At 37.3% G+C, this 27,117-nt stretch overlaps 1 protein-coding gene across 1 annotated transcript in view; it reads right to left on the bottom strand.

The window, feature by feature from the left end:
* The window catches only part of CACNA1D (calcium voltage-gated channel subunit alpha1 D), a 169,564-nt gene that overhangs the window by 75,660 nt on the left and 66,787 nt on the right, over positions 1-27,117 (bottom strand). Inside the window, 2 exon segments of the mRNA XM_017732415.1 lie at positions 4,647-4,816; positions 14,657-14,760. Of these exon segments, the coding sequence (XP_017587904.1) occupies positions 4,647-4,816; positions 14,657-14,760 (274 nt within the window).

Genomic DNA, 27,117 nt, shown 5'->3' with positions numbered 1-27,117 from the left:
GAAAGAAGTGGCACTATCTCTTCTAACTGTGAAGCTCCTCGGGGTAAATTCACTTTAAGGAGAGTCTGCTTGGAAGATGTTCTGTGTGATAGTGTAGCAAGATATCTTTTTCCATAGTGCAGGTTTAATGTTGTTGTAGATCATTCTTATGGGCTTTCTCTTTTTATAGACAGTCCACGTTAAAGCAATATAAGGTTGGCTGCATAGCAGTGGAAGGACAGCAAAATAACAGGGTTTTGTTACTGTAGCATCACTGAAACAACCACTTGTACCCTGAAGAATGGCACTGTGAACCTTGGGAATGTTGCATATTCTACAGACATGTTGTTTTTAATGGAAACACAGGTAGAGGGAATACAAAGAAAAATATTTGGGGTGGTATTTCTAATCCAGAGACAGTCTAAGTTTGAACTCCTCAAATCAGCATAATCATCTCATGAACTCAGGAAGAAATAAACTTAGGGCATTAATTTGTACTTTGGAAAAGCCCTACTCACAAAAGGTGAGCCTGGCCCTGCAAGGAAGAAGAATCCAAGTCAGTGCCCATGAGTCTGGGGTGCCTTTGACTTGCAAGGTCAGGTACAAGTAGTGAGACAGCAGCCACTGCCAGCAGGTGACAGGAGGTTTTCAGCCAGTGCCAGGCTGCTTCCTGACAGACATCAGAACCTGAACCTCCTCATTTAAGGACTACATTGAAATACACAGTTCAAAGTAAAATTGCAACTGTCTTCTTGCAATTTTGATAGAAAAGCTGGTTTGGCACGTGGAGATGCGTGAGCTATCAGACAATATATGTAACAGTTGCACAAATAATTGCAAGCAGGCTCAGTGTTTGTACCAAATGAGTCCATCAGGTCCTAGCAATTTCTGACTTAGAATTCTGTACTTTCTAAAGTAACTGGATGAGAGATTTCCCCCCCAGTCTGGGCTGCAATAGTGATTGTTAGGAACAGCAAGAAATCCAGTTGGTCATATAACTTAGTTGCAGGTAGGATTAAAACTAGATCTCCTAACTACTGCAACTGTGCTCATGTCAAAACAGGACATTTGCCAGTATTAAAACAGGCAGATTTGAAAATAACCATCATACTCTAAACCTCCTGTCCATCTCCAATGTGGGTGGGGAAAATCAAGTAAAACAAATTACAGAAACAAAATCATCAATAATAAGAGGAGATACAGCAAAAGCTTGTTGTGTTTTGTTAGATTCCACATCATAAGTATCAAAAATAAATAGTAAATATTATCATCATGCTGTTCTAAGCTTACACTATGATGCATTACAAAACTTGTGAAACACTTCTATTAATTTCTTCACACCCAAATTCAAAATACATTTTTGATCTGATTTACCTGACTTCTGAAAAAGAAAACCCATTCTTCAACAAGAACAGCCACAGACAAAGACACTTCAGTGGAAATCTGAATGGTTTGAACACTCTGCTTTAGGGAGGTAGAGCAGCACCTCTGTTTCAAACATGCACTTCAACCAGCAGGAAGGTCTGCATGCAAAGGGGTTCCATGCCACAGAGGTTTATGCCTTGGTTATAGAAATGCAAACAATCTGTGCTCCCGAAAGCTACCACATCCAATGCAGTATTGGCACAAAAGAAAGTTCAACTGCAAATCCAAACACGTTTTACCATGTTTATTGGAAGAACGGCCAAAGCAGCTAAGTCTGCTTTTCTTCTTGTCTTCCATTAAGTCAGCCAGTGTAAGCCCTGGGGAAGCACATGTAATCCCAGCAGTGACGCGGGAGGTGGCAGCAGTCGCAACGCAAAAAACAAAAACGTGTCCGTACACACAACACAGGCAAGGTTAGGCAAAACAAACTGAAATCACCGGCAGCACAACTGATCACAGCTAAACCCCTCACCTCTCACGGATCCTCACATTTTGAGCTAAATTCGCAGTGCTTTGAAGGCAATGGGAGTTTTTTCATTGACTTCAGGATAATCAGCTATTAGTTCATAATAAAGACTTCCAACTTTCAGTAAGGCATGTTTATAAGTCTAGTAATTTAAAGGTATTCTTTTATTCAACAGCATTGAATACCTGCCCATTATCAGCAACAGCGATGTACAAATACATAGAACCCATAAATAAATGACTTAATGACTTCTCTAGTTAGAAATTTTAAAATGCAGGGGGCGGGGCATTGCAGGAACCTCAACTACAATTTCAAAGGATTATGTGAGAAACTATTAATCACTGACTTAAGCATCTTTTAAATCTCTACTTTTGCCTGCCACTGAGATCTTCTGTATCCTAAACCCAGAGCTCTTCTACATCATTGGAGAACACCATGGTGATCTCCCATCACCATAAATCAGCAGTAATCTTGATCACCCAGAGGTTTAGATATTCCAAGAAGGGACATAGTTGCCTAGAAGCCTGAAAAGTATTATTATTCTGACTGTCTTGGGACCCAGCTCTAACTCATGCTGCCAAGATGGCTCAAGAAAAACATCACCAGTATATTTCAACGAAATTTATTTCCTAATAATATCTCGAATGCCAGGAGGTGGAGCAATTCAGTAACCCTTCCTCCTTTACAGGTTGTTGCAACTAATATTAAAAATGAAATACCAAGCCACATATTTAATGACATGTGCATAAATCCAAGGGTGCTAGGAGATTGCCTATTCACTGGAAATTTCCACTGAAAACATAGATGTCTGCCTGAAATTAAATTCTTGGCATTTCTCTTAAAGCTATTTTAATTATTTTCCTTCTATTTTCACTCTGCAAGTCTTCTACAACCTTTAACTTAGCCTAAAATTATGCCTCAGTTAACAGTTTAGACCTAAAAGCTCTTTCAAATGCAACAACTATGCAAAGTATTTTTTTTAATCTGTATGACCCCAAATCTGTTTAAGGAATGTCAGAGCCAATGGGTATTTTTGCAGCCTGTTAATAAACATCCAATTTGAACAGGACAAAAAAGGTTGTTGGGATTTCACCTGTAAACCAAGTCTGTTGGCACCACAGCTGACAACACAGTCATCCAACACCCTGCAAATTCAGCATCACCTACAATTCTGCACAGCAGCCTTGTACAAAGTGTATTTACTCCATAAAGTGTGCCATCTTTTATATCTCAGGCTCAGGATTTTCTACTGGTACTCAAGCCCACAGTTTATGTACTCTTTCCACACATTAGTAGTAATAACTAAGTACAGTGAACTCTGGCTTTTTTGCTCTGTTCTAGATAAAAATTTTATTCGTGTAACACATCTTCCTATAGACATAAATTATTCCTTTTCAGTGATGCTGGGATCAACACCAACACACAGGTTGCCTTCCAGCCTCTCAGAAAATCACTGTCCTTCCAGTCAGTAGCACACGTCCATACTCCCACACTCTGCTTTTATTGTGAACAAAAGTACTAATAAAATTCTGAAACTGAAAACCAAGTATTTTTAAAAACCATCTCTGCAATACAGAGATAAGTTTAAAAGTAGATAGCTCAATATCAAACCATGTAATTTTTGTCACTTACTGCATCTGAAAAGTACCATGACTTAAAGGAACAGTTCACAACAAATTAGCAAAACTAGAAGAAAAGCAAGGGTAACAATGTATTATTTCAACACAGAAAATAATACTCTGGGCTGTCTTTGACAAACCATTTGTCCTTATAAATATTCTATGGTATTTAAGTGAAAAAATACCATGGCTATCCAGAGTATAACATTAATAATAAGATGCTATATAACATTAGAATATATACTGAAATTTGGATTTTAATCTTAGTATTAAATCAGTAACCACATCCTGAAGTTGTGTTCTTATTTATGTACAGCTCTAAAACTTCTCATGAGAATTTTAACTACTACTATGCAAACATGACAAAGAGGCTAAAATAACCTCTGCTAAATTATGACATTACAATACTGCTGTTACCAGAATTTTCTGATATATAGAAAACAATTATAACTTTTAAAGTTGCTATAGTATCACGAAATTAACTTATTCTTTTATCTTAGGACTCAGGTTAGAAGCACAAGAGGGTCACTACAGCATAAATTACCTGTCCATAATACCCTACTGTCCAATAAATACATCATACATGATATTTCTTAGCGTCAAGTGAAAATCCCACAAGATTTCATTTATTGCACACCCAGTTAAGACAACAAAAAATATATTATATTGCTTTCTGAATTTCAAAAAAGGAAGGCCCAGAATGTAATTTTCCTGCTTTAAAAACAACAAAAAAATTCCTCAGTATTAGCACAAGGTTTTTTCTTGACTGTAGCTTTGGCCATATTTTTAAGCTCTTTATAGCATTGTTATTTCCCTTGCATGCACCCACAGGAAAACACATTCTAAGGATTTACAATGACAGTGGCACATGGCTTCTCTGCACTAACTTTTTCCAGAACACAAATAAAGCAAAGTTTATGTCTCAGTAGTGACTGAATGCAGACAGTGATTTATGCTGGACACCCCAAGCAGAATTTTGTTGTAAGACTCCAAATTATCTTCTGTGACAGCATCGCCACGTTAACAGACAACTGCTCTGCCAACCAACACTTCTGCAAACTGGGGAAGGGAAAGCACTGGACAGGCTGGGTTCAGTGCAGGGTAACACCCCCAGGAGTCAAACTGTCCCCATAGAAGTAGAGAGGAAAGATACATACTGTTCCTCTTGCCTTCTTCATCAGCCTCTTCATCATTCTCGGGGTCAATGTCTTCTGCCTGAGTAATCCAGTCTAAATATCCCTTCAGATCTTCTTCAAGCTGTTGCTTTTCACGTAGCTTCTGAAAGTCCCCTCGGGCCTTGGCTTTTTCCCTTTCTTTGGAAAATTCTCTATCAAATGCAGATAAAGCAAAAAAAACCACTGATTGACAAACTCCCCAGCATTTTGATCCAAGTCTTGACATTGCAGATTAACACAGTGACATAGAAAATACACTGAAGATTTGAGTGCTGCTTTGAAAACAAGGTAGAGGTGTAAAGAAGTCATGGCAAATCCCTACCTCATTACATCTCAACTTTCAGAGCTTTTATAATTTAATCAAAAATTAAGCAGTATTTTTGACACTTCTCATAAGGGAAGAGTCCATTCCTCCCATTTAGTTACCTGCTCTTCAATACAGATTTTAAAATTGCTTCTATCTACAAACAGAAACTAACTTGCAATAACGAAGTAATTTCACAGTTAAGTTTCAGTGAAAAGAACATTCTGGTAGCTGGTTCTAAAATCCAGTTCATTGGCCATATCCAAACATACAGCATTCCAGAATTCCACTACTGGGCTCCCCCTTAACTATATCACACACAGACTCCTGAGCTGTTGGAAATCTGGGGGTTTTGCCCTTTTGCTCCCTGCAACACAACCTAGAAGTCCTGTTCTCACAGATCAGAAACAGTTATATAAAATTAATCCTCTATCTCATTGCCCCAATCTCAAGACAATGTATTGGACTGTCTGCCCAGCTTAGTTCATTATTAGGATCAATCCTTGAATTATCTTGCAATGATAATGAAAATAAGGAAATCATGTTCTTTGACAAGGAGATTGGATAAAATGGCCTCCTAAGGTCTTTTTCAACCTGAATTACCCCATAAATCTATGACTCCCTGAATGACACACAACACAAGACAATTACCAAGTATATTTTCCCACCACATCTCCCTCACGTGCCAACATTGTTCCAACTTTTAATGGGATCCACAGTTAAAAATAAGTAACCCCCTTTTGCTAGAAGGATCAAACACATTCCAATTTACCTGAATATCAATATGTAGAATTAGGGGCAGGCAAGTATCTTTTGGACTGTATTCCAAGTACATACAATTCAGTATTCAAAGTTAAGCTTATTCTAACATATTAATCATTGAATGGTTTGGGCAGGGAGGGACCTCATCTCATTCCACGTTCCTGCAGTGGGCAGGGACACCTTGCACTAGCCCAGGTGGCTCCAAGCCCTGTCCAACCTGGCCTTGGACACTTCCAGGGAGAGGGCAGCCACAGATCCTCTGGGCAACCTGTGCCAGGGCCTCACCACCCTCACAGGGAAAAATTTCTTCCCAATATCTGATCTAAACTGCCTTCATTAAGTTTTAAGCTGTTTACCCCTTGTCCTATTGCTAGCTCTGTTAATCTTACACTAGGGTTTAAATTAAGCTTTAAAAATGGCTAGAGCAATTTCATTTACTATGAATTTGCAACTCTTTATTGAAAAATTTCACCTGAAAATACTCCCTAATTAATACACTTTTAAGGGGAAATTTATTAAAGCAGTCAATAATACCCTTTCTCAAGTGGAAAAAATTAGAAAATTAGCATAAGACAGAAAAATATTTTGAGAAGGTGAAACAATTATCACTTAAAATGTTGTCCTATGAAAACAGAACAGAATAATAGAAAGTCTCCATTTTTCAATATAATATTTCTGTTTGGTGACATACATTATTTATTTAGAACTGCAAAGCATAATCTCTCCAGGGGGTTTCTTATTTATTTTTATTGGCTTTTTAGTCTTTAAACACATCAGAGAAATAATTCAGTGTTTAGAGGACATCAGTAAATTTAAGTGTTAAGCTGTTTACATACAACTATAGAGATGCTGCAGGTCATTTTAATGTTATGTTGCAGAAGCTACACAGCTTTCTGCTGTAAAAGCTAAGAGGCAGGCACTACGTGTTTTACAGCTGAGGACTTAATTCAACAGAGCATTTCAGTTTGGCACATGGGGATCATCCTGTTCCATCTGATAGCACTGTAATGAAGCTGAAGAATGCCAGTGCTTGCTTTGCATTCGCCACCCTTCACCTCCCATCCAAGGACGAGGTCCTGCAAGAAGCCCTCTCCTCACAAAAATGCCAGAGAAAGAGAGAGCTCTAAAGATCTCTCTGAAAGATAATTGCTCAAAAAAAAAAAAAAAAAAAGAATAATTTCACAAGTCAATAAGAAACTGTTTGGGTTATGGAATGCTGGGTTTAAGCTTCTCTCAGAGAGAGGATTAGAGACTGTCCTTTACACCTGATTGAGGCAACGCACTCATGACTCACTTCCCACAGGCAATATCTTTGGAAAAAGAGCTATCACAGCATAGTAGGAAATGAGAAGTAACAAGCCTTGCTAGCTTTTACTAAGTATTCATGCCTTTTTCATTTAAAGTCCTTCAGGTATTTCTCATTAATTCAAAGGAGATGTGATGCGCGAGGGTGAAGTAAAACAAAAGTTGTTATTATCATATAGAGTGAAGTGAAAGAAATAATTTTTTAATTAATCAGCCGGCAAGGCTGATACTTTGAAGAGTACTTCACCCATGGCTGAACCACTCTTTAACTCTGACTTCACATTAAAAGGGCTGCACACAGAGAATTAAACCTAGTTTTTTATATACACAGCTAATTCTGACCTTTCCCTTTAATACTGCACAGAAGTCAGATGCTGCCTTGTTATAGGTTGCTCCAATTTATCAGAAGGGGGAGATGCAAGGGTGCTTATTTCCACAATATTTTAAAATTTTAGTTTTTATTTTAAACATCTTGCCTGTTTGTAAGGAATTATAACACACAAGAAGACAACTTTCTTCAGGGAGGGAAGAATCTGGCTCTGTGGTATTATTTTTCTATCACAGCCACAATGAAGTGACACCCCTCAGACACAGGTGGACATACTCCTTTCAGTGAAACGCCATGAATAAGAAAGGAAAATTTAATAGAATTGGAAAGCAATGAGTTTCCTGTTGGCAAAACAAAAGCATCTCTTTTTTTTGGCCAAGAAATAAGTAATTTGAAAAAGATGATGGGGGTGAGAAGAGTGAGAGATGTTGGCTCTTTAAAGCTTCTGACAAAGACTTTCAGACAAAAAGATAGCCAAATACATAGATAAAGATACATAAACATTGGCTGATGTCCTGGAAGGAGGACTAAGACAGCTGCTTGCACAGCATTTCATGGCTGTGGAGTGGGTAGGGTGGGTCCAGGGCAGAAAGGAAAAGCTTTTGGCTGTGTAGGCAACATAGGGACTGAAGTGGTCAGACTGGTGGCCTGAACTGGCCTCCCTGTCACCAACTCAGCACTCAGGCCAGCAGCCTCTGAAGCTGACAGGCTCAGGAAACTGCACATTAATTGCAGTAAGTGGACTTAAGCTCTGTAAATACTTGGTTTCACAAATGCCTGTGCTAAGAGCTAACTTTGAAATACATATTTGATTCTGGTTTGATAAAATGACCTGGATCTGACATTTGAAAGTATTTTGGGCAGGGGGTACTGCATCTGCAGCACAGTAGAAACATCACTTGCAAAATAAAGCATTTGATGGAGACTAATTTACATAATCTCATTTACTTTTAGTGATAATTAACCTACTATATAAAACACAGGGTTTATTTCTGTTGCCCAAAAATTCCTTGTCTCCTTGCAGAAAGATGATCTCATTTCTCTGTTCAGGCACAACACCATCATCATCAATGGTTGTTGAGGCAGAAGCATATAAAATGCAGGGCTTGAATTCATGCTTCAATAGTCTGGGGTAATCATGCCAGATTTGTCTTCCTTCAGCAGAGTGAAATAACCCCTGCTGGTATGCATCAGTTGGGAATGGCTTGATGCAACAAGGTGGAAGTGGCAGCAGGGAATACTTGCTGGGACTCAATTACATCTCCCTGGTTCTCACACCTTAAATAACAGGCAGGGTCATATTAACCAAAAATCCTAAGACAATTTGTTGAAATGCTTTTGCTATACTCTCCCTTCTCTCTGTATATTCACAGATATAGTAACTAGTCACCTATACCAGCCTCCTACCAGCTCAAAGCTTTCCCACGCTAAAGGCCAGAGATATTTCATCAGGGGGCCTGTGCAGCACCACGAGTGTTGCTGAAACTCCTGTGCATCTCTAGGCACTGATGACATAAAACAAACAGGTGGTTTTGATGTCTGAGTATAAACCAGGACACAAATCCTTCGTTAGCCATATTCCTGCCCTTCTGTGTCACTGCAAATGCAGTGGGAGGGAGAACGAAGCTCCTGCTGTACGGAGCTCACCGCACATAGGGGCTGGTATGTGGAAAGTGTTAAGCTAATTCTATATGTAGAACTGCCACTCAGACATCCCAGACTCTCATTTATTCACAGAGAACAATCCCATAATACCAAAAATGTACTCATAGGAGTACAGTGATGGCCACCAGACCTGCAGGAGTGGTTTCACACAGTGGTAACCATACCAACCAACAAATTAGCAGAATCAAGTCAGAGAATTAAAACTACTTCAAGAGTACAGCTAAGCATGGACAACAGCTCACAGCTGGATGTAAAGTGTAGCAGATGTGGAGAGACATAAAAAAGGTTAAGTGACATCACATCTTTAATTACAGGAGATTTGTATACATCATTGTCATCCCTTCTTCTAGGGGAAAAAAAAGTCACAGGCTGAAGTCTAGAACTATATCTGTAGGACAAAAAAAAAATCCTAGCAGGAATTTTCCTTAAGCAAGGAGCATTGGGCTCTTGATGGGGAAATGCAAACTGGTATTACCTACCCATGGCTATTTCTATGCAATTCATTAGCAATTAACAAAATGTGCATTCAACAGCTCCAGCAGCAGCTCTGTGGAGCAAAGGGCCTGTACAGCCTTACTGTGCCAGAGAGCCCGTGAATGCTACAGGATCATCAGTGGGAACAGCAAGATAGGGAACCATCTGATAGAGTAACAAAACTGAGATCTGATGTTTCAGACCATTATTAATTAAATCTGCATATAAGATGTGCCCCTTCTCTCCTAGGTCAAGACCCATTTGGCTCAGGACACTGGATTTCTTGGAAGAAGAAGGGGAAGTCCTGAGCACAGGACCAAACGCTGCCATCACCTGACATCGGGATGCGGCCTCTCAACAGAGTTTCTGAAACTGCCATGGTTTGTTTCCCTGCCAGGGGCTGCACCAGCAAGAACCTCACAGGAGTAACCCCTAAGAAACCTTGGTGGGGTGAGTTCAGACAGGACTGAAATAAAATCAGTCCCCTCCAAGCTCTTATTCAAGAGTGCAGAACTATCCCCACTGATTTTATTGGTTTCTGTCTCAAGCAGGAATTATACAGCTTCTCTGTATACAGCTGAAAATGTTTGCTGATTATTGTTAGTTTATTCAATTGATCAATCAAATATAACATTTCCTTTGTTTTCAGCTCATAACTTCCTGAGATCTACAGCTAGAGTCCCTCTCCTTGTTTTCAATGTATATTCGGTTTATCTATGGGAAGGAGTTAAATTTTCAGCAATAATTTTTATTTTATATTTTTCATTAGGCCTTCCTGCTGCTCTGAAAAGGAACTCTGTCAAAACCAGTTCATTTTCCTTTTGCTGAAAGGGTGTGGATGACAGTTTACTGCCGTTTTCTATTTGGTGCACCATTATTCAAATGCCTTTTCTATGATTTTTTCCATATATACTGTAGACAACAGTTCTTAGGTGTATAAGCTTATGTGCACCAACAGATATGACATTAATTGACAGATATTGCTGTGAGATTAGGGTGGATGAGTACATACCCTTAGCTTTTAGAATCATTATTTACATACATTGCAAATATTACTGGGGGAAAGAAATTGAAAAAATTAACATTCACTTAGTAATCTGCAAGATCACATGTAGGAGGATGTAAGGACATGTCAAATCTTATGACTTGGTGTCCTTTTGCAAGGCAATAAATTCAACTTATACATTTATTAAAGTGTGTTTGAAAGGTTTTAGTTGTTCCCATGGCTACCCAAAGAAATACTAATGCCTTGAGCGTAAAATGGCACCAGCAAAACCCATCCCCTAATGATAAGGTCTATCTTCAGGAATAGATTATCATGCATCATTAAAAGCCATGCCTCTTGATAAATAAGTTATGAAGTTTTATAATTTATTTCCTCTGTTCACAGCAAACCAGTTTAATACATGCTGAATTACTGACGTGTCTATTTTAACTTTTTTTTTATTTTAACTTTTAACACTTTCAGGACAGATTAAAATCTCCATTCTGATCTTTATTTGATAACTTTCCAACAACCTTAACCTTATAATTTCTAACTTTCAATTTCAGCTCACTCTTTTGCAGCAATAGTTATGATATGCTCTGGTCTTGTACACTGGAATATTTGGAGAAGGCCTGACCTGAGCTCCCAGTTTCTGTGCCTAGTATTTCATGCCTTCAGAGAATTCACTTTTAGACTAATGTGAATATTTCTAGCATCTAATACAGAGTAAAAATTATAGTTTTTTGAAAAAGCTGAATTAACTCAAGCCTATGAATTCTCTCCATCCTTGTTATTCAAGGGAATACGTAAGAAAAAGTCTCCACAGTCAGCTTCCATGCAGAAATTACAATATTTACCACATGCAGATTCCATACACACATTGTTTCTATTCATTTACACTACTGGTATTAAAGATATGAACTCTATTTTTAAGAATGTCACCTTCTGCAGGCAAGACTGACATGGATCACCAGGAAATACTCACCTTCAGAAAGAGCTAGATGTAAAACAAAGGATCTGCCAAACCATAATTCTCATCCATTTTACAGTATCTTAATACATCAAACATGCAGTGCACAAGAGGCATTACAGAAATACAAAGGGGCAGATGGTCACAGAATAACAAAGGAGTGCAAAGAGAATAACTGAATATTTTAAAACCACAAACGGATCAAAAACAGCAGACAGATTTAAATGTACACAGCATAACCTGATATAAAGGAAGTAACACTTTAATACAGAAAAGGTATTAGGCATTCAGATTCCACTTTCAAAATCTGTATGCAAAGCCATGCTTTCAAGTAAGTTGGCATAATTTTTGCATTCTTGACATTTGATTGGTTTAGTAAAATTCAATTTTCCTGTAGATTTATCATAAACCAAGTTTCATGTTATGGTTTGAAAAGTATTAAACATACAAGCTAATTTTATTTTTAAATAAAAACAAAAAAAAATTATGTGTTGCATATTCAATGCTTGGCTCAGAATGAAAAATATTATCTTTCTACTAAGAAACACAAAAACATTATTGGATTTTACCAGTACATCAATTTTATCCATAAAATTTAGACCAGGCTAGTAGGTCTAAACAGAAAATATGGGGAAAATTATTTATATACAACTGTCATATACTGATCAAAATAAATCAGAGTAACAGTATTCCACACTTGCCCTTGTTTGTCAGAGTCTCAAACAAGTATGCCAGGACATTCTCTTCACTTCTGGACCAAACATCAGTTTGCTATGCTAGGTATCTTTCAGGAGTATTCCCTTTGACTTCCTCCTTGCACTTTCAATGTCAGCCCTTGGTGATATTTACATATCACGTGTCTCAGCTCTCTACCGTCATTTTCTTCAGAAAGAAAACAAAAAATGGGAGTTTTAGGAAGGCTCTTTCATGTATTTAGGGCAAACATGGATTCAGACAATTCATCAAGCACGCTGAGCACTCAATTGACCCTGGCTGACACTATGGCAGAAAAATAAATTCAGCAATTAATGGCTTGATGAATTTAAGGAGAGTTCACTTGTCACTGCCATTGCTGTGCACTGAAAATCCAAGGGAAGCCAGCAAGGGTTTTGAGGAGCATCAGAGCTCTGTGGATCACACAAAACCTAGAAATCAGTGGTGATTTCTTGTCTGCAGGAAGGAACCCAAGGACGAGGGGACGCCTCTTCCCGGTATTGGAATGGCACCTAAAAAGCTACTCCATATTCCGACAAATATATGCATCATAATGCTGCAAACTACACACAATATTTTAAATTTATTAAAACAAATGTTAAGCTGATTCATGAGAGTATCTCTGAATTTCCATTACTTCAGGAAAAAAAATTAACGCACGTAACAAAACACCAAATTTGGTGCCATTTTCCCCGTAAATTTCTTTTAAAAAACAGAAAAATCTGAAACCAATAACAATTTGAGGCATGGGAGGAAAAATAAGAATATTTATTATCTGTTACCAGACACCTTCACAGGACAGGAAGAAAACTAATTGGTGCTTGTGATGTTCTTAAGGGCCAGAGAAGGAACTGTGAGAGCCTAATCCTCTAATGACTTCAGTGCGAAGTCCAGTCACACAGCAATGTTAGGTATCAGCATCAAAAGAAGAAATAAATTACACTGTAACTACCCTCATTTATGTGTCCTTCTCCTTCTAATTTCATTTTCCAGCATGGCTAAAGCTACGCCCTTAGTTTTGCAATAATTTACACACGTGTCCTTGGATAAAAGAAAGCTGATATGACTGTATAAATCAGACTTTACAGGACAGGTCTTGGAAGGAAGAGATTAAACCTAAAACTCAGTAGTGTGGGTTTAGCACTACCATTTTGCTTTTAAACATCTGCTTTGCAAAGCAAGTCTGACAGTAAGGTAAAACTATGCTTTCCCTGGTTTCCTGTGTGCAGCAGTAATCTATCACAGATAAATGACGAAAGATTTTAAAAAGCACACTGTAAAACTGCTCATCAGATAAAAGTGCTCTTGTAACAAAGTTACATCAACACCTAGAAATTTTGTTGGCTTATCTGATTTCTAGGAATAATATATAATAATGCATTATAATTTCTTTCAGATACAATGGATACAATGTGGTAAAACCATGAATAGGGCTGCACACACTGTCAGCATCCTGATGACACCATCAACTGCAGTGTCAGGCTGCGTTCTATGCAAGAGAAATTTTTCTGTTGGCTAACAAAGATGGCACAATTTGCATGAGATTGCCAGGAAAATATTTTTTGCTGTAAAACTAAAAACTAATGCATACAACCATACTAATTTTCTTTTCAGCATTCAATTGCTAGCTAGATCTTTTATATATTTGTCAAAAAATATCTTTACCATAAACTGGAGTTTCCCAAGCTCAAGTGTGTTAGAAACCAGGAAATGGCAGACGAAAGAGGGTTGTAACTTCAAGTAAGGGGGCTTTGTAAAAAGAAAACCTGGCAAACTCTTGCCATAAACTACAGTTTCAAAGCACATTATACAGCTAGAACTGACATGACTTTATTTCTTGGCTGGACCCTGGAGTGTAAAAACCAACAAAAAGCTGTGACGACCTCCAACTGACAGCAATATTAAATTGATACTTTATTATTGATAAATATATCAGTTCCTGGTGCAGGCTGTCACAGCAGTTCCCAGCTCTACAACCCAGGAACCATTGAACACTGTGTTGGGTTAGTGCAGCCACACTCTCTGTAAGACAAATCCTGAAGCACTCATTAAAAATATTTTGCAATATTTTGAGCAAAATATGTGCCTGGTAAACATAAATAACACTCCAATTGCTTTATGACTTTTTGAAGAAAAGCAAAAGTTGGTCTTTCAGAAAAAGACACTTGTATATAACAACAGGGGAGAATATTTGTGCGGGTGCACCGCCCATCTCTGTGCACAAAACCTTTTTCCCTGCAGGAATATTATAGAATAAGGAGATTAGTGCCTCATTTAATGAATATTTTTGGCAAGCATGGTGAACGTGATGTCAAGACAGATACAGGCGCTCGAATCACACAGTTCAGTCCAAAGAGCAAACACTGGTAGGATGACACAAGAATCTCAAGTGCATGCAAAAAAGCCATTGCTGAGAAGCTGGAGTAAATGCAGAGGCCATCTTACAAATAGCAGTAGCATACACAATGTTAACTCAACTGCTTACCCACTAAGTACACCAAGAACCAGGTTAAGTACGAAAAATGAGCCAAGGATGATAAGACTAACAAAATAGATCCATGGCCACTCACATCCTATTGCATCATTTACCTGTAAAACGCAAGGAAATAAGTTATGATTCAGTCATTCATTAAACAGCAGAGTCCTTTTTGCAGCTGCCAGATCACGTAGGTTCAACATAAAGTTTATGGCTTATCCAGATCTTGGAAAAAATGAACGAACAACTGTTTAAATTTACTTACCCAAATTTTGTTGTAGATGCGAGGCAATACAGAATTAATTGAAATAACTTCTAAATGAGTGCATGAGAATTGTTAGTGTTTTTTATGACTTTGCCAAAAGGACATGAAGAATACATACTGATAGGTCTAAATTCTGATTTTAGTGTTTGTATGTTATTTATATGATAGCTACAGAGAACTTTTTGTGTTCTAATTGAGGTTTTTGTGTTCTGAGGTTTATTAAAAGATGCCATCCCAACTGAAATCTCACCTGTATGAGATAACCTGTGTGTTCTTGGCAACTGAATTCAGGACTCTGCCTTCATGATGAAAAAGGTGTATGCTTACCCGCTCAATACACCAAGAACAAGATTTAGTACGAAAAATGACCCAAAGATGACGAGACTGACAAAATACACCCATGGCAATTCAAATCCCATTGCATCATTCATCTGCAAGAAATAAGATGATCTTATAGAGTAGATCACTGCATTAACAGCAATGAAGAGTCAGAGAAAGGAAAATTTGATCATTCAGGTTACATAACATTCTATGCATTCCTTCAGAAATCCAAGAACAACAATAAGAGCAAGAAAGCACTGGTCACATTCCCTTTGCATTCCTAACACATACCCTAAAACAAAATGCTGAGTGAAGCTAACATTTGGATCAGAAATATTATCAAACATAAATGGAGTACTGCAACAGTTCTGTTCTTTAAATGCTGAGAACATGAGCTATATTTCAGATCTCCAGTTAAGATGATGATCACAAACTACACTGAAACAAATGCTGAGAACATGAGCTATATTTCAGATCTCAAGATGATGATCACAAACTACACTGAAATATTAGGATGATCATTTGAGAAAATAAACAGCAATGTGAATCTCAACTGTACAAGCAGTATGAGCTGTTGTAACATGGAATTCCCACCATTTTTCCTGAAATACAGCAGTCAAATGCACTCAGACATCTTAAATCAATTCAAAAAGAAATAAATGAGAATGAATCTGTGTGAAAAGCATGAACACAATTTTAGAAACACAATGGAAACATGGAAACATCCCAGGAAAACTTCTGAATGTAAATTATATCCAGATCAAGGCCGAATGAAATTTAAAAAGTTGTTGCTGGTGGTTTTTTTTTTAAAGCGACGTTGAAGTAACAGAGCTTTCAATACACTCTTTATAGACTCAAACATTTTCTATAAAGATCTCTTCCACTTGCTATTCTCAGCTAGCTCATTATACCTATCAAAGGATGGACTTGTGAAACATACCCATGGAGATCTAAAAAGGCCTATTCAGAAAAACAGATATTTTTAAACAGGGAAATGTTTGTGTATAGGATACAGGTGCAAAAAGATATTTTGGTAAGTCACAAAAATTGTTCTGACACGAAGCTTCTTGGAAACGGTTCTTCTTGAAGAGGAATTATTCCAGCTTTTGCATTAGATTTTTCTTAAAATTTTTTATAGTCATGGAAATTCAGCAGATGATAAAAATACTTATGGTGTTGTAGAACAATCTAGTTGCAAATCTGTTTTCTCTCCTGTTAATGCCATTGTGTTTGTTGTATCTGAAAGCTTTGATTAGGCTTTGAGCTCTATTGACAGTCAAGTTTGACACCTCTCCCTAACATCTCTGTTGGAATAAACCTACTAAACGTGGGAACAAATATTTTTCAAAATTACTTCTTTTGTTTTATCCCCTGTCTTAATTAATATCAACCTCAGTTTCTGCAAGAGGGGTTGTTGGAGGGTTAGACAGAAGCATTAAGTCTTTGCAGATTAAGGCCCAAAGGCACTTCTCTTCAATGGTAATCTGTAATAACATCAGTTTATACTTAGCAAAGTAAACAAACCAGATTAGTTTACACAGCTTCTTCATGCACCTTTTAAAAGAATCTATGCATCATCTTTTAAAATGCTTTTTTAATTGAACTGAGGTACTGAAAAGTAACTTAAAATTACACTTGCTTCAAAAAAGAAAAACATGAAAATATATCTTTGATTTGGATTTTTTTCCTCTTCCAATAAAACTGTATTTTGGAGAAGTTAAAATAGAAAAGGGTTATAGCCATTCAGTGAGACCTGGATCATTTCCTTCAATTTCAAGAGATCCCAAGCTTTCATTGTTCAGTCCTGCAATATTCATATGGGCAAGTCTTTCACAATGCTGCCATTATACCTACTTAGTCTCCAGGGCAACGCTTTCAGCAATCCTTGGCGCATCAGGGGGCTCTGTTAAGGACAGTGGCTGTGGTGTTTCAGGTTTTATCATCCATACCCATTCTGCCAAAGCAAGTCCCCTATGTTTGAGAAGTTTTAGCAATGAAGCATCAAAGTCACTGAGTAGAACATCCCAGTGCCCAGGCTGAATTTCTCCCTCATCCCAGTGGATTGCCCCTTGCCTTCTTTCAAGTGTAGGCATCTGGCCTTATGTTTTAAGAATAATATTTACTCAATTTTTGTTTAAATGTCTATTCATAATTATTTTACTACTTTAGAATTGAGTTTGCTTCATAGACCTGACTCATACCATAAGGCCAAGTGTTTTTTCTAGCAATAACTGATCAGAGCGAACATTTTAATTAAATTTCAAATACATCTGAATGCATTTTGCATCTAGCAACTATACCATTGGCAGGCAGTTGTTGCAAGTCACCAGAGTTCAGAGTGAAGACATAAATTCCTCCAGTATTGGTGCCAACATTTTCTGCTATGTATCATTTCGAAAAACCTGAGAGACTAATATTTACAATTTTACTTTGAGCAGAGCTCAAAAAACAGAGCTCTGGGAGTCACTGCAATACAACTCCATGCTCTGCTTTTGATCGTAAAGAGAACATTTTCAAGCAGCCAGGCATTCTGCTAACTCTAACCCAGGAGCAAAGCTGAAATTCTCTTGTTCTGTCACAAAGGATCTGTTAGTATGAGCAGCTGTGATTTGCATTCACTTTATAATTAGCAACATATAAAAAAATTCATTCTCACTTACGGAGTTGGATTTTAAGCCCAATGTTTCAGGCTAATCTATCTAATTATATATTATAGATTTGCTTCACTAATGCTTTATGAAGCAAAAATTGCAGCTAACCAATACTAGAAGAAATGTTTCAGTTTGGGCAGATGCTGAACTACTTCAAAAGAATTCCATAACTCTGGAACACCTGAACCTAGTAGAACACCTTGGCAATAATCTAAGATTGAATTCCTAAAAACTACTCAACAACTTTATCATTTAATTCTAGATACAATTAAACTCTAATCAAGTAATGCATTGTCATTTCTATTCATGAAGTAATATTTAAGACTGCATTAATACCAGAGATCAAAGTATAAAAAGAAGTCTTTTCCTTCTGGAAAAGTTTGCTGCTCATTTCATGCATGTCAAATGGCATTTTCCATAACTTCCAATTAAAGAAAGATTAAAGGAATTGATTTGCCTTCTGATTAAAAATGGAGACAGAGCTTGGCTAATAATATGAGAACAGGAAAATCTCCATCCTCAAAACCAAGATATATTCACTTGAAGGGATTAATGTTGACTTCTCACCCAAAGTGCAGAACAAGGAGTTAAAGTCACAAATTCCAGATGCACTGAAGCAAATCCAGGAATTCAAGGAGATTTCACATCTGAAATCCTCAGCAAAATGTCTTGCAAGAATCCCCTGCCCTGTGTCTCAGGGGTGCACTGTACCAAAGGAAGTGTCATATTTAATGGCTCTCAATGGACTTGTTCTGTCTGAGGCCATGAGGCTTTCAGCCTTCATAACACCTATGGCAAGGACACTGCCAAGCACCATCCTTCTTGCCCTTTGTCTTTTTAAAGATCTAGTCTCGCTTTCTGAATGTCAGTTCTCAGCAGTTTGTCCATCACATCAACCAGAGGGCAGATGAGATAAGGAATATGAAGGACAAAGTATTTTTCTAATCCCTTAGTTCTGTTTCACCATAACAGTAGATGTGTACCACACATTAATTATCTGGGTCTTTATGTTTACACATATATGTTGAGTTTGCAGTCTTGAAGAATTATCTTGAGCTGATCAGACAAACATGGTACAGTCTGAAATGCTTCAAGTGGCACCTCAAGTGGATGAATTATCTTGTAAGCTGTGCTGTAGTTGGAGTCAACTATCAATACAACACAGCATAAATGATCAGAGACCAAGACTGAAGTGAAACAGGGAAGAAGTCAGGTTTACTGCAGATATAACCCTTAGTATTACACAGCAGCAGATGGCAAACTTCAATCTAAAACATCCATTAGAAATCATTTAAATCTCATTTATCCCTATCTATGGTAATTGTGAGTAAAATCCTCACATGCAATTGCACACAAATGAAGGTCTTACTTTTCTGTACTGCTATTCATTTACTGAAAACTGTTGCAAACTCAATTTGTAATTAATATAAACTCTACCCGGGGTTAATGATAAAACAAAACCTCTAATTCTGCTTTTGTACCACTACAGATACAATGTGCTGATGCATTAACCTTTTTTGGTTTTCCACAATGTTTAAAACCCTCTAAAGTTTCTTAGCTTCCTTAGGTTTAATTTTACCTTCTTCTTTTCATAACATTCCAACAGACACACAACTGGTGGGTTTACTTAATGCTACCTATAATCTGCCTCATCATCTTAAAAATTGTACAGACTGACAAACTCAGCCTCTTGATAGCTGTAAAAATCCTTCATACATTAGTATTTTGTGAAGTGGGACTAACCCTGCATTCTTGGAAGCATGCAAGGGAGTTTCACAAAACCCCAGACCACGCTATTTATTCTACTCAGTGCAAAGCACACCAGAGAGCTTTTCAAAGCTGCCTGGCTTCAAAGGTTTTGTCCTGAGATATTATTGGCTGAAGTGGAGTTAACTTAAAGCTGACTTAAAACAGGCTATGCTTGAAGCACAGCAACCTCTAGGTTGGTTTATAAAAGCATGGAATTTTATATTCGATGTTCTGGAGTCAAAGCACAGATTTCCCTGATGCTCTCCTGGTTGGATAGATGCAGATTTATTGTGCTTCTGACACAGAATGGAGATGCACTGGTGGGGTGTGCCCCAAGATCACTCTTTGTTAAGCATTTCAGCTCAGCAACAACTGGAAAAATGAGAATTCCATGGCTCAGGCATCAAGGTAGGCCTAAAGAGAAAGAGATCCCATCGAGAAGCGTAAAATTGTCACAGTACCTAGAGAGCCTCAAAATTGCTTAATCACCTCTTAAATTTGGTCTCTGTCTTATGTTATGTAAGCTGGACTGTACAATTGCATACAGGACACACGTACAGGATCACATAAAAGTGATTCTCTCACGTTAAACCTCTACTTGGAAGACGCTGCTTCAGCTTAATGAATTTGCTTTGATCAATGTGAACAGACCTCATTTTCTCCCTTCTGTTGGTTTTAGCCACACTTCACAAATGAGGCATAAAATTTTGGTACTCCCATAAAGCATTTAATCTTCAAAACATGATTGTTTATAAATTTTTACTATGATTGCTTGGAAATGAGTTTAGATGCAGGTCTTTCTTTTGCATTCAGACACTGTGTTGTATCTAATACTATTTTAGCTAATTCCTGTTAGTGGCATTCCATTAATCAGCTTACTGTCTTACTGGGAGGAGGGGCTGGGCAGAAATCAAGTAATGGTTCCAAGGAAAGCCAAGATGTCAAACGTGACTGTGAAGAAATTGTGTTATCTTTTTCAGATAGCTGTCTATCCCTGCTTGAATCTGCAGAGCAGATGGACAGAACCATAACTAAATGAAGAGTACTACCTCTGCAAAACAGTAACCCAGAGAAGGTTTGCTATTGAGCACTACCAGCTTTAATAAAATCTGTATTCCAGATATAACAAAATCCAAGATAGGAGCATGTTAATTTCAGATTTACAATTTGTTAGTGCTTGTACCTATTTATCTATATTGCCCAAACTAATTTCACAAAAAGTTATAAAACCTACACATAGATTTGGTTTGTTAAATCTAAGGGCTCAAAAAACTATTAAGTAAGTAATGTGATGAAAAATGTGTTTATTTTTTAAATAGTTAGCTACCATGTATGAAAATGAAAAGTTATAGTATCCACACAGATGTTCTGTACTAAACACCTTTTTTCTTTTTGAATCTGCTATTCCATCTATAAATGTACATTATACAACAATTGGATGTATTTAATATTTCCCACATACTGGATACAAAAAAATACAAGTACAATGCATTTACTATTCAGAGAGATGATGTAAAATTGCTACCTTAGTTTACGTAGCAACAACGAGCAAAGCCCCAGTAGTAAGGAAGATCTAAATTTATCTACTAAATCGTTATCCTGGGACAGATTGGGAACTAGGAATGTTATAAAATAATTGTTTGCTTCTTATGGCAAAGTTTTTGGAAGAAAGTCTAGCTGATGGACTAGTGGAGTTCTTAGCACAACCCCAAGTTTAGCCTCTCTTTCCAATCCAGTTTCTACCCAGTTTTATTTAAAATTTCTGGGGAGAAATAATAAGTTTGTCTTAGTATTTGAAATAATCTGTGACAAGAAATTAGTTCCACACTTTGACTGCAGTACAGGTCAGCAGTCAGCTGAGGCTGAGATACCAGATATCTTGTCAAAGTCAATCAAATTCACCTCATGGGAAAGATATTTCCCTGTGAGTTACTTTAAATTCCTCCTCAGGTGGGCTCTTTGTGTTAAGAGGCTAATTGGAAAAAAATTCTACTATATCATATATTATTAAATTATGTATATTTATATATATAAATCACATCCTTTTTGATCATAATTCAAACTTTTGATCTGTATATTCCTTGGCTGGGTAGCTCTGTTTGCCTCTGTCTGAATTTGATCAGTCCCTTTTTTCTCTTTCTGAAATTAAGTCCTGTCTCCTTGCATTCCAAAACTGGATGACTCAGAGCTTTTAACAACTAGAGAACATAAAAAGGTAATTAGTCCAAATCATTACCTAAAAGGTGGGGGGGTTAATCTTGATTTTAACATGAAACCAGATTCAAGTAGTTAACATTCAAATGGAAAAAATTCTGCCTGAAGTCCCTGGCTCTTTAGGGAGATTTATGCAGTATATTAATGCTGTCATCCAATATTTCTATCACTCTTTCTCCAGCTGTACATCATGTGTTAACTTTCTGCCTATGTAGTCATGGAAGGCTGGGAGCTCTGTGCATGCAGCACAACAATGCCTTTGGGGATGAGCTGACTTGTTTCACTCAAGAGCCTCCCTCAGATGACCTGTGAGTGGTGCTGAGCAATGCTAGCAGAACAGCACTAAGCTTTCCTTTGGTACATAAGAGGAAAAAGCAGAAATAAGTATTTTCTAAGATTTTTCAGGCATGTTTCCTCACAGTTTTTAACATTGCTAAGTATTTGCAACTGATTTACAAATGGAAAAAAGCTGTGAAGCATTCTTTGACTTCTTGCAGACAATAAGCTGAAATTCATTGCTGACAAGTATTGTTTGGATGCAGGAACATGCCTTCCCTTTCTGCAGGGGGAACAGGACTAACATGGTTAAATTGCCCTAAGCAGTTGATTCCCACTAGCTTATTAAATCATTCAAAGTTCTAGAGTATTATTGCTTATTTGACTCTTGGTCACATTTTTGGAAAGGTATTTTTAGGAAACTCCTTGTCAGCACTCTGATGACAGTTTTGATAATACTTCAAACATGTTTTGCAGTTTTTTGTTTATAGCCTAATAATACATTTTGTGCATGAGCCAAGGGGTTTTCTTGTGTAATATGTATTTGTAAAACATTTGCTTCTTTTTATGAAATATCTTTGGTTGCACATCAGCTGGTTTGAAGTACACTGTGTCTGAGTCTGTCCTTAAGATGCTTGAATAGGAGAATTCTAAAAAGTGTCAGGAGTAGAGACTGAGCTCCTGACCTGATCTGATTGACATTAATGCACTGGCTGTGCAGACACTTATGCAAAAGTGCATGTAGACATACATAGGAGTGCAGTGCAGCCTAAACAGTCTGTATTACAGAAATGATGGATTATTTGGAGATGTTTTTAGATGCTTCAAGGAGTATATTGGGGGATATAAAGCTCAATTTTGAAAACAGGAAACAGGTTCCTAAATGCAGCCTTTTTAGTTATAAAAGCAGAGGAACAATGAATGAAGTATTTCTTTCATGATAATATGTTATTAGCAAAAAGTAGTACCAGTTTTTAAAAGCTGACATATCAGTAAAGGGTATATTTTGAAAAAAACTGACATCCCTTGCCTTAAACCTTATATGAGCTTTAGGTATATTTTAGATTGCCTAGACTTTTCAAGTAATGAACTGAGTATTTTAAGCAAGAATCCTTTAGAAAATATCTTGTTAACATATCAGTAGGTGTATTAATAGGCAAAACCATGTAAGACATCAGTGTATCATTATTCAGCAATTTTAGCTTGAGTGCTTCAATCTCAGCAGTCTCCAGATCAATCTGAACAGTGCTAGACAGGTGTTAGAGAACTGGGGAGCTTTAAAATTTGAGTTAGTAATGCAGCATCTGTCCATAAAATTGACCTAGTAAAAACCAGTAGCCACTAATACATTTGTCCCATCTTTGAAGCAACTGTGCTGGCAACCCATCCCATTAGGAACTTTGTTTCTCAGAGGCCCTGACCATCTCTCATTCCAGCTACAGTTGGATTATTCAAGTGTAGTAACTCAAGATAACTTCACTATGGTGAAAACAAGAATTAAATGTGATAATTTTGGTGCTCATGGGAAAATTGGGGGTTTTTCTGGCAAGTATCACTGCTCATTATCTGTGTTCCCATGTATCAAGCAAAGCAGCTAAAAATAAAAAGCAATTTACAAAATACATGTTTGCCATTAATAGATTATACATCGAGATGTTTCAAAGACATGGGAAAAATCTGGAGCCAGATATGCAAATGCAGATTCAAGTTCTGCAATTCCTGAGAGCTTGCTAGCATAAATTGGAAATGAGGTAGAGAGTACTATGCTCTCAGCTTTAGAATGTGAGCCAGAGCACTAAAAACTTGGGCACACAGAGGGCTGCCACTTGGCTGATAACAGGGACTGCACCAGGATCCAAGACGAAAAGGATGAGCCTCCAATTAGGGCTCCAGAGCAAACAGAAAGGACCATGACTGGGAATAAACACAGTCCCAACATGGAAAACATACAGAAGTGCAGACACAAACATACAATTTGGGAGCACACCTGGTGCACTGGCTGCTGAAAACAAGGAGAACACCCCTTAACCTCTAAATTTGAACCTTTGGCACTAAGGAGCCATATCTTTTGTGGATAAACCACATCATGCCTGCTATCCAGTGAGTTAAGAGTAAGTTAGAGAAAAGAGGCCAGGTGAAGACACTAAAACACAGTAGGACATATGGGATTGGGATGCAAACTGGTGAGCAGCAGGATGCCCACATACGCCACCATGATCTGAAGGGTGCCCAGCAGCAGCAGAATCGAGGCCTCAACTTACAATAGATATGCATAAGAGAAAATTCATTATTGGTGCTTAGAGAACTTTTAAAGCAAGTTTACTGTCGTTAACCAGGTGATAAGGAGCTGTGCCAGTGAGTGCTTTTGGAAGCTGTCATTTTCAGCAGTCATCCTTGCTGACAGAATGTCATTTAACACGATGCAAAATATTGCACAGATTTCACCCACTCACATTACACCTGCTAGCAAGAGAAGCCTACATAAGTTTATTTCATTGTTCACACAGTGACCAAATGAAAAATGAGAATTCTGTGCAGTTTCTAATATTTGTGGGTTTGGTTTCATTTGTTTTGTATAAAACTCATTCAGTCTGTGTATTATTAACAGAGTTCTAAGTAAAAAGCAACCCACAAACCCCATGCACATCGAGCTAAAAAGGCTTCCTCAGATTCTTTGAACATTCTTTTATTACAATTTTGGTATCTCCCTAAAGATTTTACAATTTTCAAATGAAATGAAATCTTTTCCAATTTTTAGCTAAATCTACCTCAGCTTGATCCAGTGATAAAATTAAACATATAAGTTGTCATTCCTCTTGTCCTCAGCAAGTAATTTCAGCCTGCCAATGGGCAACTTTTTGGTCTATACATAGAAAGAATCTGAATCTATAATTTAATTATATAAGCATCAGTTAAGATAGATTCCAAACCCACCTGAATATCTGATTTTGATATTTCACTAGATCAATAAATATTTGTTTCACTGTTAATAATTCCAGTATCATTTGTAACAAAATGAAAAATGACACCTGTGTACCTGTAAATACATTCTACATTGGAAACTCCTTATAGACAAATAAGTACAAACAACTCACATAGCTTTCAATTGTTTATAATTTTTTTACACTTTTCATTTTGTCTGATCATGAAAAGATTCAACATCCTATTTTAATTATTTTAATTTTTTCTGCTGTCAGTGGAGACTGCAAAGGTTTCTAAAGGGCAGCAGATTAATTAGGTCATCAAATCCCAGGGGAAAAAATGTTTAATTCTGAGCCACTCAAGTTGTTTCTATATGTTTTGTAACAATTGTATTCTAAACACAGCAGCTCTCCAAAGCTTTTATATTAAATTTCTTTGAAAAAAGTTGGAGGAATTATCAGCTCCTCAAATGTGGGTATACTTTAACCCCAAAAGATGTTAAATGTTTTGTTTTTTCTAGATAACTATGGCACACCTTCCCTTTCAGGAAGAATTTAAATAATTGCCATCACCATGAACACAAACCATAAAGCACATACTAATTCTATATTTACAGTCTCCTAGAAAATTAGGGAGAGTTTTAGTGCAAATCCCAAGGAACTGACAAACCTTTACAATGGGAAATCATGCAATAGCCTATAAGTAGCTGTACATAATTGTTACTCATTAGTGTTGAAGGTTCGTATGTTTCTAGCCAGTTTTGTGACTGATAACAGACAGTGAAAGCAGCTATTCACAGTACCCTATTTTTGGTCTTTCAATCCTAAAAGAATGCCATTTTACCATCTTAATTATCTTTAACAGTGATATTCTCTTAAAAACATCTCCATAGTCTATACTTCAGTATTGCAGATTTTATCTGAGACTACACTCTGGTGTTATATGTTTTAGCAACAGTTCATTTCACCTTGATTTGCAACAAATGACCACATAAAATCATGTGGTCATTCACTGGGTAGCACTACATTCCAAAATGCATCCAGTACTCCACAGCAGATGCACTGTTAGTAAATAATCCCACTTATCCAAACAAACTTGAACAAACTCATGATGTGAGCTGCTGTCAGCAACAAAACCTAAAGTTCCACTAAGATACTCCTTGAGATAACTCATCCCTTTTTAACAGTGATCTTTACTAGTAATCACTTTTCTTCTTCCATACATATTTTCTAACATTTGAACTGTTAGAATTATGTTTTTTGTAAGGTCTTAATAGCTGCAAAGACTTACTGCTGAGTAGCAAGTAGTACAGAATATTGTCACTGATGTTCAGCACCTATGGGAGGTTCTGTCACAGACTTCTTGAATGGTCTTGGACAAATCACTCACATCAGATATTGAGATACTCCAAGATTCACAAAACAGTGTCATGTCCCTTAGAGTGGAATAAGGTTAAGCAGAGAAATGTCTATCTATGTTTTTAGGTGACTCCTTTAAAGTGTTTCCTTTAAAAATCTGTGTGTTCATTTTCCTCCACTTTCAGTTTCCCAGTCTGTGTCCAGCTGACTGTTGATGTTGCAAGACTCTGGAAGTACCATACCTTGAACCAAAGGAGCATTTAAAGGTGAGGATTTACACAGGTTTTTGAACACCTTTTGCTGCTTCCATGGAGATGGTGTCAGGGCCACAGCTCCTGTAATTTGCAGTTTCTGAATGGTTAACATGATTTTCAGTCCCCATGGCAAGCAATGTCAGCTGAGAGCTTGCTTTGTTCTAATTTATGTTAAAATTGTGGAAAAATCTGCACAAATACTGCAAAAAGAGAGCTCTTAAACCTAATCAATGAAGACAGACTTAATATCTGTAGGCTCACACAAAAAAATGCTAGTCCAAAGGACATAAATGTAGCTTTACATTTATCCAAATAGAATAGGCAAAAAAACCCTCAAATAAGCAATGAATAAATTTGTTTCTAAAATATCCTTTTATCCTGAGGAGTCCAGTAACAGGCTGTGACTGAAACAAGTACACAGCTGAGCTCATCTCCTGCAAAACTCACCAAGATTTCCTGC

Source organism: Corvus brachyrhynchos, unplaced genomic scaffold (genome assembly GCF_000691975.1).
Source record: "Corvus brachyrhynchos isolate BGI_N302 unplaced genomic scaffold, ASM69197v1 scaffold4, whole genome shotgun sequence".
Taxonomy (NCBI): Eukaryota; Metazoa; Chordata; class Aves; order Passeriformes; family Corvidae; genus Corvus; species Corvus brachyrhynchos.
The sequence above is the reverse complement of the archived record's forward strand: the minus strand, read 5'-3'. Positions and strand labels throughout refer to the sequence as shown.